The sequence below is a fragment of the Sarcophilus harrisii genome, chromosome 3, assembly GCF_902635505.1.
Source record: "Sarcophilus harrisii chromosome 3, mSarHar1.11, whole genome shotgun sequence".
Lineage (NCBI taxonomy): Eukaryota > Metazoa > Chordata > Mammalia > Dasyuromorphia > Dasyuridae > Sarcophilus > Sarcophilus harrisii.
This window is the reverse complement of record NC_045428.1, coordinates 495,165,581-495,178,824: the sequence shown is the minus strand read 5'-3', so window position 1 is coordinate 495,178,824 and position 13,244 is coordinate 495,165,581. Positions and strand designations below refer to the sequence as shown.

Here is a 13,244-nt window from a genome sequence, read left to right as displayed (position 1 = left end):
TCATCTCATTAGCCCACTCTGAAATATATTTTGCAGATGCTGCATCATGATTAATTGAATGCCTTAGTCTCGCAATAGAATGATCTAAGACCATTCCAAAGGACTCATGATGAGAATGCTGTACACATCCATAAAAAAAAAAAAAAAAAAACTGATGGAGTCTGAAAACTTATATCAAGAATGGGTTAAATAGGCAACACTACATAAATACCATGAAGGGTACAACACCCTCCAAAATCTATAAAGTAGTAAGAAGGAAGGGATGGGCAAATGGGGAAGCAAATGGTGAGGAAAGAAGACAAGGAAGGGATGGGTGGGGAGAGGTTAAGCAATAGCAAGGAAAGTTATGGAGCAGAATTAAAGCAGAAGAGTTAGAAGGGATAGGAAAGATATGGTGTGTGGATGTAGTGGGGAAAGGGTAGCAGGGGCAGAGGTTATAGAAATATACTGTTTTTCATTTTATTTTTGGGGGGATATAGTTTTTTTTCCCTTTTGATCTATATCATCTTTCATAACGTGACTAATATGGAAATATATTTTACATGATTGAACATATATAACCTATATCAAATTGCTTGCCATCTCTGAGAAAGGGGAGGTAGGGGTGGAAAAAAATTTGGAACTCAAAATTTTTAAGAAATGAATGTTAAAAGTTGTCTTTACAAGGGATGGAGCCAAGATGGCAAAGTAAAGGCAAACCCTCACCCAACCTCTTCCCCAAATTGCTCTAAATTCCTTTAAATAATGATCCTAAACAAATTTTAAAGCATCAAAGATGGAATAGAATATTTTCATGCTGAAGGCAACTTAGAAGCTCAGCAGAAAAGTCTTGTGACACCAGAATGGAAGTCCAGCATGCAATTCTGGGGCAGGTGCACTAGCACAGCCCCAGCCCCAGACCCAACCCTGGACCTAGCCCTGGACCCAGCCCTGGACCCATCCCAGCCCAATCTCTGAATCAGCAGCAGTACTGGTGGTTCCAGATCTCTCAGCTCAGAGACATCAAAGAGGACTTGGAAGGTCAGCAGAAAAGGTCTGTAGAAATAGGGTAGGAGCCTAGCAACATAATCCCAGGGCAGACTGCAGTGTAGTCCCAGACCCAGCCGGGGCTCCAGCCTGGCCCCAGCCCCAGTTCCAGCCCAGATCCCAGCATCAACAATAATGCTAGAAGCTTCTGGACCTCTCGGCCCAGGAATACCAGGGAGTACTCAGAAAGGCAGTAGAAAGAATCTGTGGCAATGGGATGGGAGTCCGGTGTGCAGTCTCAGTGCAGTCCAGGCCCCAACTCCAGGCCAGTGTCAGCAAAATAGAACTCTACTGATTTAGCACACTAGAACTTGCCGCTACAGTGGGGCAGGGACATACCTAACAGCTCCAGTGCTGAAAAGAGTGTTTATGTCAGATTCCTAGAGGATCTCTGAAAACAGCTGCACAAAACACTTGAAGGTTGGGACACTGCACCCTCCACCCTACTTTTTAAACAGAGTTAAAAGCAGAGTAATAGGCTAGGAAAATGAGCAGACAACAAAAAAAGTTTCTGGCCATTGAAGTTATTATGGTAACAAAGATTAAAATACACACTCAGAAAATGATAACAAAGTCTGACATTGAAGTTATTATGGTAACAAAGAAGATTAAAACACACACTCAGAAAATGATAACAAAGTCAAAGTTCCTATATCCAAAACCTCCAAGAAAAATAAGAATTAGGCTCAGCTCATGGAAGAGCTCAAAAGGAATTTTGAAAATCAAATAAGAGAGATAGAGAAAAAAATAGGAAAGAATTGAGAGCAGTACAAAAGGAAATGCAAAAAGCTAATAAGGAGAAGATGCCTTAAAACACAAAATTGGCTAGTTGGGAAAGAAAGTACAAAAGCTGAGGAAAATAATTCCTTAAAAATTAGAATTGAGCAAATGGAAGCTAATGCCTTTATGAAAAATCAAGATAAATTAAAGCAAAACCAAAAAAAAAGAAAAGAAAAGAAAAGAAAAAATAGAAAAACTGTGAAATATCTCACTGGAAAAACAATTGACCTGGAAAAATAAATCCAGGAGAAATAATTTTAAAATTTAAAAATAATTTAAAATTTAAAAAGGTTGACCTGAAAGTCATGATCAAAAAAGAAGGCTAGATATCATCTATCACAAAATTATCAAGGAAAACTGTCCTAATATTCTAGAACCAGAGAGTAAAAGAAAAATTGAAAGAATCTATTGATCACTTCCTGAAAGAGATCCCAAAATGAAAATTCGCAGGAATATTACAGCCAAATTCCAAAACTCCCAGGTCAAGGAGAAAATATTGCAAGCATTTCAGAAAGAAGCAATTCTAGTAGAGCCACAATCAGGGTAACACAAGATTTAGCAGCTTCTACATTAAAGGACCAGAGAGTTTGGAATATGATATTCCAGAGAACAATGGAGCTAGGATTACAACCAAAAATCACCTACCCAGCAAAAATGAGTATAATCCTTCAGAGAATTTTCAAGCATTTGTGATGAAAAGACCAGAGTTTTTGAGCTCTAGGTTCTTTCCCTTATCCCAATCCATAATTAAGAAACCTCTTATGAAGTTATGCAAAACATTTCCATAAAAGTAAAGTTGTGGGAAAAAAAACTATAAATTTGTTTTTTGCTGAGGCAATTGGGGTTAAGTGACTTGCCCGAGGTCACACAGTTAGGAAGTGTTAAGTGTCTGAGGTCAGATTTGAACTCTAGGTTCTTTCCCTTATCCCAATCCATAATTAAGAAACCTCTTATGAAGTTATGCAAAACATTTCCATAAAAGTAAAGTTGTGGAATATTTGATTTTCAAATACTTTCTGGAGAACCATAAGGAGGTAATCAAGAAAATGATATCATAAGGGACTTAATAAGGTTTAGCTGTTTGCGTTCCTACATGGGAGGATGATACCTGTAACTCATTAGAACTTTCTCATTATTATGGCAATTACAAGGAGTATATATATAGACAGGGAATACAGGTATGAGTTGAATATGAAGGGATAATATATTTTTTTTAATGATGAAATTAAGAGGTGAGAGAGAAATGTACTAGGGGAAAGGGAGAAGTGGAATGGTACAAATCATCTGCCATTAGAAAAAAGATAAGAAAAAGCTTTTTACAGTGGAGGGGAAGAGGGTGAAGAGAGCTGAGAGAGTGAACCTTACTCTTATCAGAACTGGCTCAAAGAGGAAATAACATACATACTCAACAGGGGTATAGAAATCTATCTTATCCTACAGAAAAATAGGAGGAATATGGTAAATAGGAATGAGATATGGGAAGGGGGAGAAGGATGATAAAAGAGAGGACATATTGGAAGAGGGAGTGGTCAGTACCAAAATACTTTTGAGGAGGGACAGAGTGAAAGGAGAAAGAATAAATGGGGGAAATACAGTTAGCAACAGTAACTGTAAAAAGAATTTCAAAGGAGGTTTCTCTGATAAAGCCTCATTTCTCAAACAGAGGGAAGTGAGTCAAATTCATTAAAAAAAAAAAAAAGGGGGCCATGCCCCAAATGATAAATGATCAAAAGATATTATCTGTGCCCCAAAAGCTATAAATTCATGCATATCTTTTGACTCAACAACATCACTACTTGGCATAAATACCAAAAGAGATTCAGGGGAAAAAAAAAAAAAAAGGAAAATGATCTATATATACAAAAAAAAATATTCATAGCAACTCTCTTTTCAGGGCAAAAAAATTGGAAATTGAGGAGTTGCCCATCAATTGGGGAATGGTTCAATAAACTATGGTGTGTGTTTATGATGGAATATTATTGTTCTTTGGGAAACGATGAGCAGGATACTCTCAAGAAAAAGAAAAAACCTGAAAAGTCCTTCATGAACACAAACAAAGGTACTGTATAGAAAGTAATAGCAATGTTCTGGGATGACCAGCCATGAATAACTTTGCTAGTTTCAGTAGCACAATCATCCACACTTACTCTAAATGACTTATTATGAAAAATCCTATCCATACCCAAAGATGGAACTGATTGTGTTTGAATATAGATTGAAGCATTCTCTCTTTCTCTCTCTACCTCACTTTCTCTCTTTTTTAAACTTAATTTTTGAGGGTTTTTATTTTCATCAGAATGGGAAATTTATAGTTTTTTTTCCACAACTTTACTTTTATGGAAATGTTTTGCATTAACTTCATAAGAGGTTTCTTAATTATGGATTGGGATAAGGGAAAGAACCTAGAGCTCAAAAAATTTTAAAACAAATGTGAAAATTTTTTTTTTGTTTTGAATGAAACTGGAGGAAAATATTAAATAAAGCAAACATTTAAAAAGTTGTCTTTATATGTAATTGGCTAAAATATTGTTAAAAGAAAAGAAAAAAATATATATATATATACCTGATATATATATTGATCTAGTGAAAAGGACCCTGATTCCTATAGAAATTTCACATAATATTGTAAGAAAAAAAATGCCCTAAACAGTTGTCTAATGTTAATGGTCTTCTTTGAGAGATGTTAAAAGTCCCCATGGCTATATAACTATCAGGTGTTAGGAAAACTTGGTCACTAACCTACTATGTGATCTTGGGTAAATCATTTGCCATCCTCTCTGAAAGTCATTTCATCATAAGAAAAAGTGCTTGTTAGATGTGAGATATTAGAATTGTGATTATTATACAAAATTCAAAGCAGGTTTCTAGCAAGTGGCTTTATTTTGAGGTCAAATCTAAGTGCAAAGAGGCTGCACACCCAAGGGCAGGCCACAGCAATTTATGAAACTTTCCACCAAGGCAGAGAGGGCTTGCAGTCTGTATCAGGACAGCATGAAGCATCAAAGTTCTACTATATTAAAAGATAAAGGGAAATTCCTCCACTATAACAGATTATTATACTACAGATAAATCTTCAAGAAAAAGCTCATGACTCATAAAAGTAATACAATCACTAAGTATGAGAACCAGAATTTTAATCCAGATCTTTCTCATTTCAAAATTTAAAAATCCACCATACCACATTGCCTCTTAGAAGTTTTAACATAAAATAAAACCTCATCTCCTAACTTCACAGGAGCATTATAAGGACTAAATAAGAAAAAGGATTTAAGAGCTTTTTGGATAAAAGGTTTCAGCTATTAACAAACACTTGCAAAATGCTCAACTTCATTAAAATCAGAGAAATAAAAATTAAAGCAACTGTGAGGTACCAAGTCACACTCACCAAACAGAAAAAATAATTAAAAGCAACAAGACTCAATGTGAGTTTAGTTGTAGAAAAATAGGTACAATTATTCATTGCTGGTGGCTCATAAAATTTGTTAAATCTTTTTGGAGCACACTCTTGCAGTACATGAGAAAAGTTACAAAAATAATCATAATCTTTGAACCAATAATTTCACTGTTGGGAATATACCCTAAAAATGTTATAAAAGTGAATGAACAAACAAAAGAAGAACTGACAAAGATGTTCATAGCAGCATTATATGTAACTGCAAAGAGTTGGGGCTAATCTAAATATCTACTAATGGGAGAAAAGTTAAATAGATTGGAGTGCCTTAATATAAGAGTTTATGATACAATTAAAACTAACAAATAAGTGGCAGCTAGGTGGCACAATAGATAGTGCACCAGCCCTGAAGTCAGGACAACCTGAGTTCAAATCTGACCTCAGACACTTAACACTTCCTAACTGTGTGACCCCAGGCAATTAACCCCCATTACTTAACCCCAATTGCCTCAGCAAAAAACAACAACAACTAACAAATAAAAGAAATACAAAGAAGCCTTTATGAAATTATTTAAAGTTAAAAAAAAAAAAAGCAGAACCAGAAGAATGAGAATAGGCAAAGAATTCCAATTATGTCTCAGAAAGAGTGGCTAAAAAGTTATGATTAAACTATACATTAAAATTAATTCACTAAAATGTAGATACAGAGACAGTTTAGTTGGCTGTACTGATGTTCAAGATTAAGTTTTTAATTAATCATTTAATTTAAAAAGTATTTTTATCTGCTTGGCAAGAAGTAACTACTCCTTTTCCTCCAGCATGATACTCCATGTTGTTTGGAGCATAATGACTTGTTTCAGGACCTTAAACCATCCAAACCTGCCTACATCCCTCTTCCCCCCCATGGAAGAGCTTTCATCCCAAAGCTCCACACACATGACTACTCTATGTGGCAGGCAAGCAGAACACATGCAAAAGATGTGAACAGGGAACTTAAAAACAGTCCTTACTCTTCTCGGGAAACTGGCAAGGTTGGGCTGGCCATCTTATCCTCAAGTCCTTCCACTTTTTTCTGCTCGTGAATTTCCTTTATGGGGTGCAGCTCTTCTTCCATCTTATGGTCATGAGGAAGGCTGATGACACATCCACTTCTGTAGTACCAGAAGGAAAATAAAGCATAATAAGGACAGGGAGCCTGGGACTCCATTCAGGGACAAAGGGAAATGGGCTCTGGAACACATGGTGTGCCAGTTTCCCAAGCACAGGTGTCAGGCTTTCAAGGTCTGTAGCCCTCTCCTTGCCTGTTTCCTAGCTACGTGAGACACAATCAGGTCCATGCCCCATATGGGACACAGAATCACACAGCGCCTGGGGGAGCAGGCTCGGAAGCTGCTGACTGAATGTTCGTTCTTTCAAGTAGTCAGGACTGTTTAATAAGACCAGTGATCTCAAAGTCAAGACTGAAAGCTCTGAAAGAAACAACTTTCCATTGCCAGGGAACTAAAGGAACAAGAACTGAAGACTGCAGTCTCTGAACTGGGTCTTCTGGCCTGATGCACAAAGTCTTCTAATTCTCAAACTGAATCCTACCAAAAGAAGGTGTCCTGGTGATACTGTGGTGACAGAGAAAGGGAATAATAGCTCCAATTGATATAGCTCTAAAAGTTACAAAGTGCCTAAGACAGGCAGTATGTACAGTACTGTCCCCATTTTACAGATGAAGCAACGCGGAGGTGAAGTGCCTTGGCCACCATCGCCTGCCCCTCAGCCTCAGACTCAGGCACAAGATTCCTGGTGCCAGCCCAGCCCTCTTTCCCCTAGAAACAGCAGCAGGTATAAGGAGGAAAGCCAGCCCAGCTTCACCAGACGGGTGGCCAATGCTTGCGACCACCTCACTGCTGTGGCAAGAAGAGACCAAAGAGCTCTTTCTAGTTCAATACTCTCTAAGTTCCTACTAACAAAAACAAAGGCACCAATTGCAGATGCACAGCAGGGGGCAGGAAGGGGGCCAAACTGCTTGCTTTCCTTCAGGAGGATTCCTGCACCAGTTACCTGACAGGCTCTCCCTGCCACTACCATGGCACAGACCTAACTCCAACTCTTTCCTTTCCAGGCTCTGATCTGCACATTCTCCGGGCTGCCCTCTCTGTACCAGACAACCCCCCAAGCCCCACTGACCAGCCCAGGACTCAGACCGAGCCTTACCTCTTTGGGGAGGAGGCCTCTGAAGCTGGGCTGGCTGTCATATTGGGCTCAGGCTCCACTGTCTCCCTCAGCTCCCCCTCCAGGGAACACTGCTCTTCTGCTACCTCGTGGTCCTGAAAAAGGCTCTGGATTTTCTCCCTTCACAGAAGGAAGAAGGTTAGACATGAAAAGGACAGCAGTCTCCATTTAGGTAAAAAAAAGAGGGGAAGGGGGAGAAGAGTGGCAAAGGAAGGCTTGCTTTAGGCTCTCACTATTCCAGCTACCTTCCTTCCCCCCTCCCCAGAGACCCACGCAGAGAAATGCATCTCAGAGTGAGCAGGGCAAACAGGGCAAAGGATGAGAAAGGAAGAACTCTTTGGGGTGAGTTCCTGCCCCAACTCTCTAACTTATGGGCAGGCAAGCCAGTTTTTCTGGGGTACACTTACTCTTCAAGTGAATAATGACTGGAGATACTGGCAGGTGGGTCTGTACCCAGTATTCTAAAGCACAACAGAGAAGTGGGGACCAAGAGAAGGAGGAAAGAAAAATGAGGAGAAAACAACAAGTCTTACACAAAGGATCATCATTTTCAAAACTGCGTGAAGTTATATAATTTTAAAAGGTAAAGAATCAATCCATTTTTGCTGCCTAAAAGCTATAGGCCTTTCTCCAGGGTGAAAGCCCCTGATCCAGAGATCAGAGCTGGGATACCATGGGACTTGTTTCAGTGCTGAGCCTCTCCCCCTGCAGTACTACACACTCTGGGCTTCCCTTCTACACATAGACTATCCCAGTCTTGGCCCTAGGTAGGACACACATGGAAATGCTTGATCAGTTTAATACAATAATGAGACGAGACCCAAGGTCACACAAATGGTGCAGGATTGTCAAGATCATTTTCAAAGATTCGCAGCAGTGCTAAGTCCTATTTAGCACAAAACTTTAGGGTAACAAATGATCTTGGGAGCCTCCTAAATCCATCCTCCTTCCTTTTAGACAGGAGCATTCAGTAGTCATCTCAGAGATAAGAATCTTACCCAGGTCATTATTAAGGCTCTCTGTTCACACCACTGAAGTGAGATTTCATGTGCCTTACCTTTCTTCATCATTGGATTGTTCACTCTCTGGTTCTTCCAGGTTGGACTGACTTTGGTCTTTTTCTTCGTCTCCTGAGTCCTTGGTCTGAGGGCAACGAGCAAGGATGTTATGTTTTGGTTGGGAAAATTGGATAAGCACTTTAAACAAAGAGATTACTGCTAGATATGGTCCTTTGCACTCCCTGATTTCTAGGCTTTGTGGAAATCCCTGACAATCTCCATGCTTGTGTGAGACTCTAAAATATTGGGGCTGTAAACAGAATCTAAGTGCACAGAATTCTATTTCTCAGTATCTCAGCAAAGGTCCCTCTCATTCCCAATTTCATTATCATTCCCTGGGCTTGCTATAGTGTTCTAGGGAGAACAGCTCATAACCATATTTACTAAATGGTCACCATATGCAGAGCCCTATACACACTAGGTATTGTGAAAGAATACAAAACAACACATAGAAAGATATTTTTCCTGCCTTTGAGAAACCTTCATTATAAACCAAAAGAAAAGGGAAGGATCTATTCCCAATATAAACGATCTACCTGAGTACTAGAGCTCTCATGAGGTCCACAGGACTTAGGAGGATCGCTTAGGAAAGGTTCCCTGAAGAAGGAATTTCTTAAGTAGTGTGTTACAACAGATTATATTCTGTGGCCGGGTGGGGATTTCCTCTCCCTAGACCAAAAATTACCAAACCTGTGCTCCTGGGAAAAGGAAGAAGTTATCTCCTGGTCCATCCATGATATTACCAGCCATGCAGGTACCATCATTAGTCAAGTACCTTCCTAGACCCAAGACCATACTAGTTAATCAATAAATCTCTGAGAAACTCTTCATAGCATAAAGAAAGGCCTAGAAGTTATCATCACAGAGGAGACAGAAAGGCCTATGAGTATATTATATGATAAGAAGAAGCTACCTGAACAAGACTTCAAATTCAGGACTACCAGGCCTATGCTTTAATCCAGACATAAAACAAACAGTTCTCGAAGAAAGGAAAAACCATAAACCTAAAAATCAATGAATGGCCTCCATTTTTTTTTCTATTTCCTTTGGCTAAGAAGAGAGTATCTACTTCATGTTGCCTATGGCCATGGGATAAGAGACAAAAATAGTGCAGTTAGGAAGGAACAAAGCTAATAAATATTTCCAAAGATGATGAAAAGTAAAGGGCCTTGACATTTTCAAATGCCTTCTATAAGAGTGGGTGAACAAATCCAGATTCCCCAGCATTATCTCTCAATCTGAGTAAACTATCTTTAACAATAAGCACCCCAAAACTATCAATCTATAATCTTGACAGGAGTTTCTTCTGCTCTGGGAAAGCAAGGGTTAAAGGGGGGGAGGGGGAAGTTTGGTAGAAGAGACAGATCATTTTGTCTTCCCCCAGCTGGGGTTCCCTGGGCCCAGGCTGGCACACTGCCCTGTCCTCCCTTTTTCCTACCCCTACCACCCACTGATAGCTCAAGCTTTAGCAGCTGTGGCCCAATTTTACCATCTGGATGGGCACTGAGGGGCAGGGCCAGAACTCTGACCCCACCTCCTCCTGAAAAAAAATTTTAAGTTAAAAATAGAAATGTCATCTGTGAATATCTAGTGGCATGCATAGCAGAAGGATTCCCTGCTAGTACTGTCACTTTTAATCACATCAGCCTGGTCAGACCCTTCCAACAATGCCTTACTCCATTCCCCATTCCCCTCTCCATTTCCAATCACAAATCTTATTCCTATAAACTGAACTGTCCAGCAAGCCTCTACTTTCGACCTCGTGTTATATGCTTCTTGAAGAAAAGCCAAAAAACCAAAACTGGACAACCCTCCAATGTGACAAATTTGAAAATAGGAATGATTAAAAAGACAGAAAGATTATTGGCCTACATAAATGTTCTGGGATAAAATTTTGGATCAGAATGGCCTATGAAAACAGAGAGCACAAATTCAAAATGGAATTGATCACCTGTAGGAAGGATATCTACAGCAAAGCTTTTTCCTTTTGCTCATTTTACTTGCTACATCTACTATAAATACAATCAACCTTCCAGCCTAAGAGAAAGGTATAGAGAATGGATGACTACCTAAAGATATGTCCCTAAGGCAGAATCTGAGACAGAGTTTCCAATTCTCAGTTCTCAAAGCAAATTTCTACCCAATGGGTTATACGGTATGTCCAATGTCTCTGACCTAAAGCTACAATGTTGTTCTAGACACCACTTCCCATCCTTAACTTTACTCTGTTGGATTTTTGTAGTCTGATCCCAGTTCTAAGCAAATATGGATCAAATCCAAACAGATCCCCTTGATTCTTCAGTTACCTTAGTCATGGAAGAAGCCTCATAAGAGTCAGAGAGAAAAGGGGCAGGATCTCAATAGCAGAATGGAGAGGAGAGGGAAAGTGGGAGAGAGGACATAGAAAGGACATAGAGGGAACAAAAGTTGGAAAGAGAGAAAGGGGGAAAGGAGAAGGGAGGGAGAGAAAGGAAAGAGAGAGGAGAGAAAGAGAAGGAAAAGAGAGGAGGGAGAAGAGATAGGGAGAGGGGAAAAGAGGAAGGGGAGAGGAAAAAGAAGAAAAGGGAAAAGAAGAAAGAGGAAGGGATATGGGGAGGGGGGGAGAAGGAAAGGAAGAGAAGGAAAGGGGCAGGGGAGAGAGAGAGTGAGACAGACAGAGATACAGAGACAATATATGATGACTTCACAAGGACTCAGCTACACAAAGGAACAGCTGTAAGAGATTCAAGCTGCACTCCCACTCCCTATTCTGAAGATTAGGGTAGTTAAGTAGGGGGCCCCATACTCTGCCATGACAAAACAAATACAAAATGGAATCAAGGAAAGAAGAAAACTTCACCTACAGAATCTAACAGGTATTTGGTGCCTCCCTTTCTTATCTGCATTCTTGGCCTATAGCAAACCATAGATATCATTTGTTTTTTTTGTTTTTTTTAAACAAAGACCACCATGTTCATGGTACTCTCAAAAAAGATTGACAAGAGCCTCCTAAGGCTCACAGGCTTAGAGGTGGAAGGTACCTCCTCATAAGTCATTTACATCCAATCTCTTTATTTTACAGAGGAGGAAACTGATCCCCAGAGTCTTGTCCAAGGTCACATATACATTAAAGAGTAGATGAGGTTCAAATCCAGATCCTCTGACCTCAGATCCAGCAGTCTGCACTGCAAGAATTACGAACAAATGAGTACAATGGAGGTTCTACCCCTCCAATGAAAGAGCTACTCTGAGAAGGTCTTATCTTAGCTTCAAAATCTCTCTGGCTACAGAGAACTCAAAGCCATGAATCTATTTATCATGGAGACAAAGACTCAAGGTTGAGTTTCCTGATGAAATCTAGAATTGTTTGGAGGAGTGTTCATTAAGCACATTAAGTCTAGTAAAGATATACCTCTTTCTACCCTAAATTTATATATTAGCCCTGAATACTTAAATCTTCTGGGCCAGGAACCTCAGTGTAGCTTGGGGAGGATTTTAGAACTATTAGCTTTTTTATTTTTCTATCAATAGATATTTATTGAGGCTACATCACAGCTTCATTCTTCAGAACCTGGCATTGAGGAGCCAAATACTATGTTATCTATTAGTTTATAATGGGGGGAGGGGGAGAGGGAAACCTTTTTCTTAATAAAGAAAAAAATCACCTTCTTAATTATAATATTTTGGAGCATCATTATAACTATTATTTACTGAGTGAAGACTATGTCTAAACTAATTAATAAGAGAAAGATTCAAGAAGATTCATAAAGTAGTCTGTTTTTTTCCACTGACTCTTCCCCCTAACACTGCCCTAGCTAAAGGAAACATACTTGTTCCAAAAAGTATTTGTCAACTTCTGAGCCATGTGACCAAACAAGATGATGGACTGAACATTTTCTTGAGTCCCTATTAACCCTTAACCTCAGCCACAAGAGGAACTATGCACCAGAGGTAGAACAATTATAGCCAAATCCACAGGGCAAGATAAAAGCCTCATGACATTGGAGAAGCCCAGTTTTTAATGTACTCACTCAACACCCTATCCCTAACATTATCCATGCTACTCTGGCAGGGATGCAAAAGTCAACCCAAAGATTTGTGCCTAAGACTCACAAAAAGATTCTCTTTTTGCTGTAGTGACTTTGTCCACCCGATTACAACAAGCAAAAATACTGATTCTGCCCAGGCACGTAGGGGTAGGAGAAGGGAGGGAAGGAGAGACATGTAGACCAAGAAGCCAATAAAAGCGTGGTGCATCCTAAAGGAAAGGAAATGGAAATCCTGCCTAGGTCAGTGCTGCCCATCACAAAAATCATTTAAGATAGGAACCAGAAGAAAATTAGATCCTCTAATATGGGGGAAATGGCCTGAGGCAGCTTTGCAATGCAGTCTTAGAGGTGTACACCCTGTCAAAGAAGGAAAAGTCAAAAAGTTAGTGATGGAAATATTAAAAAAAAAAAAAAAAAGACAGCTGAAATGCTAAAGATTTCACAAGAAAAAAAAGTCAATTAAAAACCTAGCATAAGCAGGAAAAAAATAGAAAAATAAATTCCACTTAAAATAACTACAGACACTATAAAATACTTAATAGTCTACCTGCCAAAACGAACAAGGAAGTATATGAACAAGTGCAAACACTTTTAATTACATGTGGGTAGGCTGAGTCAACATATTAAAAAAAAATTCACAATTCTACCTAAATATAAGTATTCAATGTCATACTGATCAAAGTAACAATTATTGTATAGAGGTAGAAAAAATGCTAATAAAATTCATCTGGAAAAATA

General features: G+C 39.2%; 1 protein-coding gene across 7 annotated transcripts in view; it reads right to left on the bottom strand.

The window, feature by feature from the left end:
- CEP164 (centrosomal protein 164) overlaps positions 1 to 13,244 on the bottom strand; it is an 81,691-nt gene that overhangs the window by 24,635 nt on the left and 43,812 nt on the right. For 5 of the 7 annotated variants that reach the window (XM_023499425.2, XM_031961327.1, XM_031961328.1 and 2 more), the window contains 4 exons: positions 8,478 to 8,563; positions 7,828 to 7,881; positions 7,403 to 7,540; positions 6,208 to 6,348 (listed from right to left, as the gene is read on the bottom strand). In XM_023499425.2, the coding sequence (XP_023355193.1) occupies positions 6,208 to 6,348; positions 7,403 to 7,540; positions 7,828 to 7,881; positions 8,478 to 8,563 (419 nt within the window). The remainder of the gene's footprint in view (positions 1 to 6,207; positions 6,349 to 7,402; positions 7,541 to 7,827; positions 7,882 to 8,477; positions 8,564 to 13,244) is intronic. The other 2 variants (XM_031961326.1, XM_031961329.1) reach the window with 2 other exon arrangements.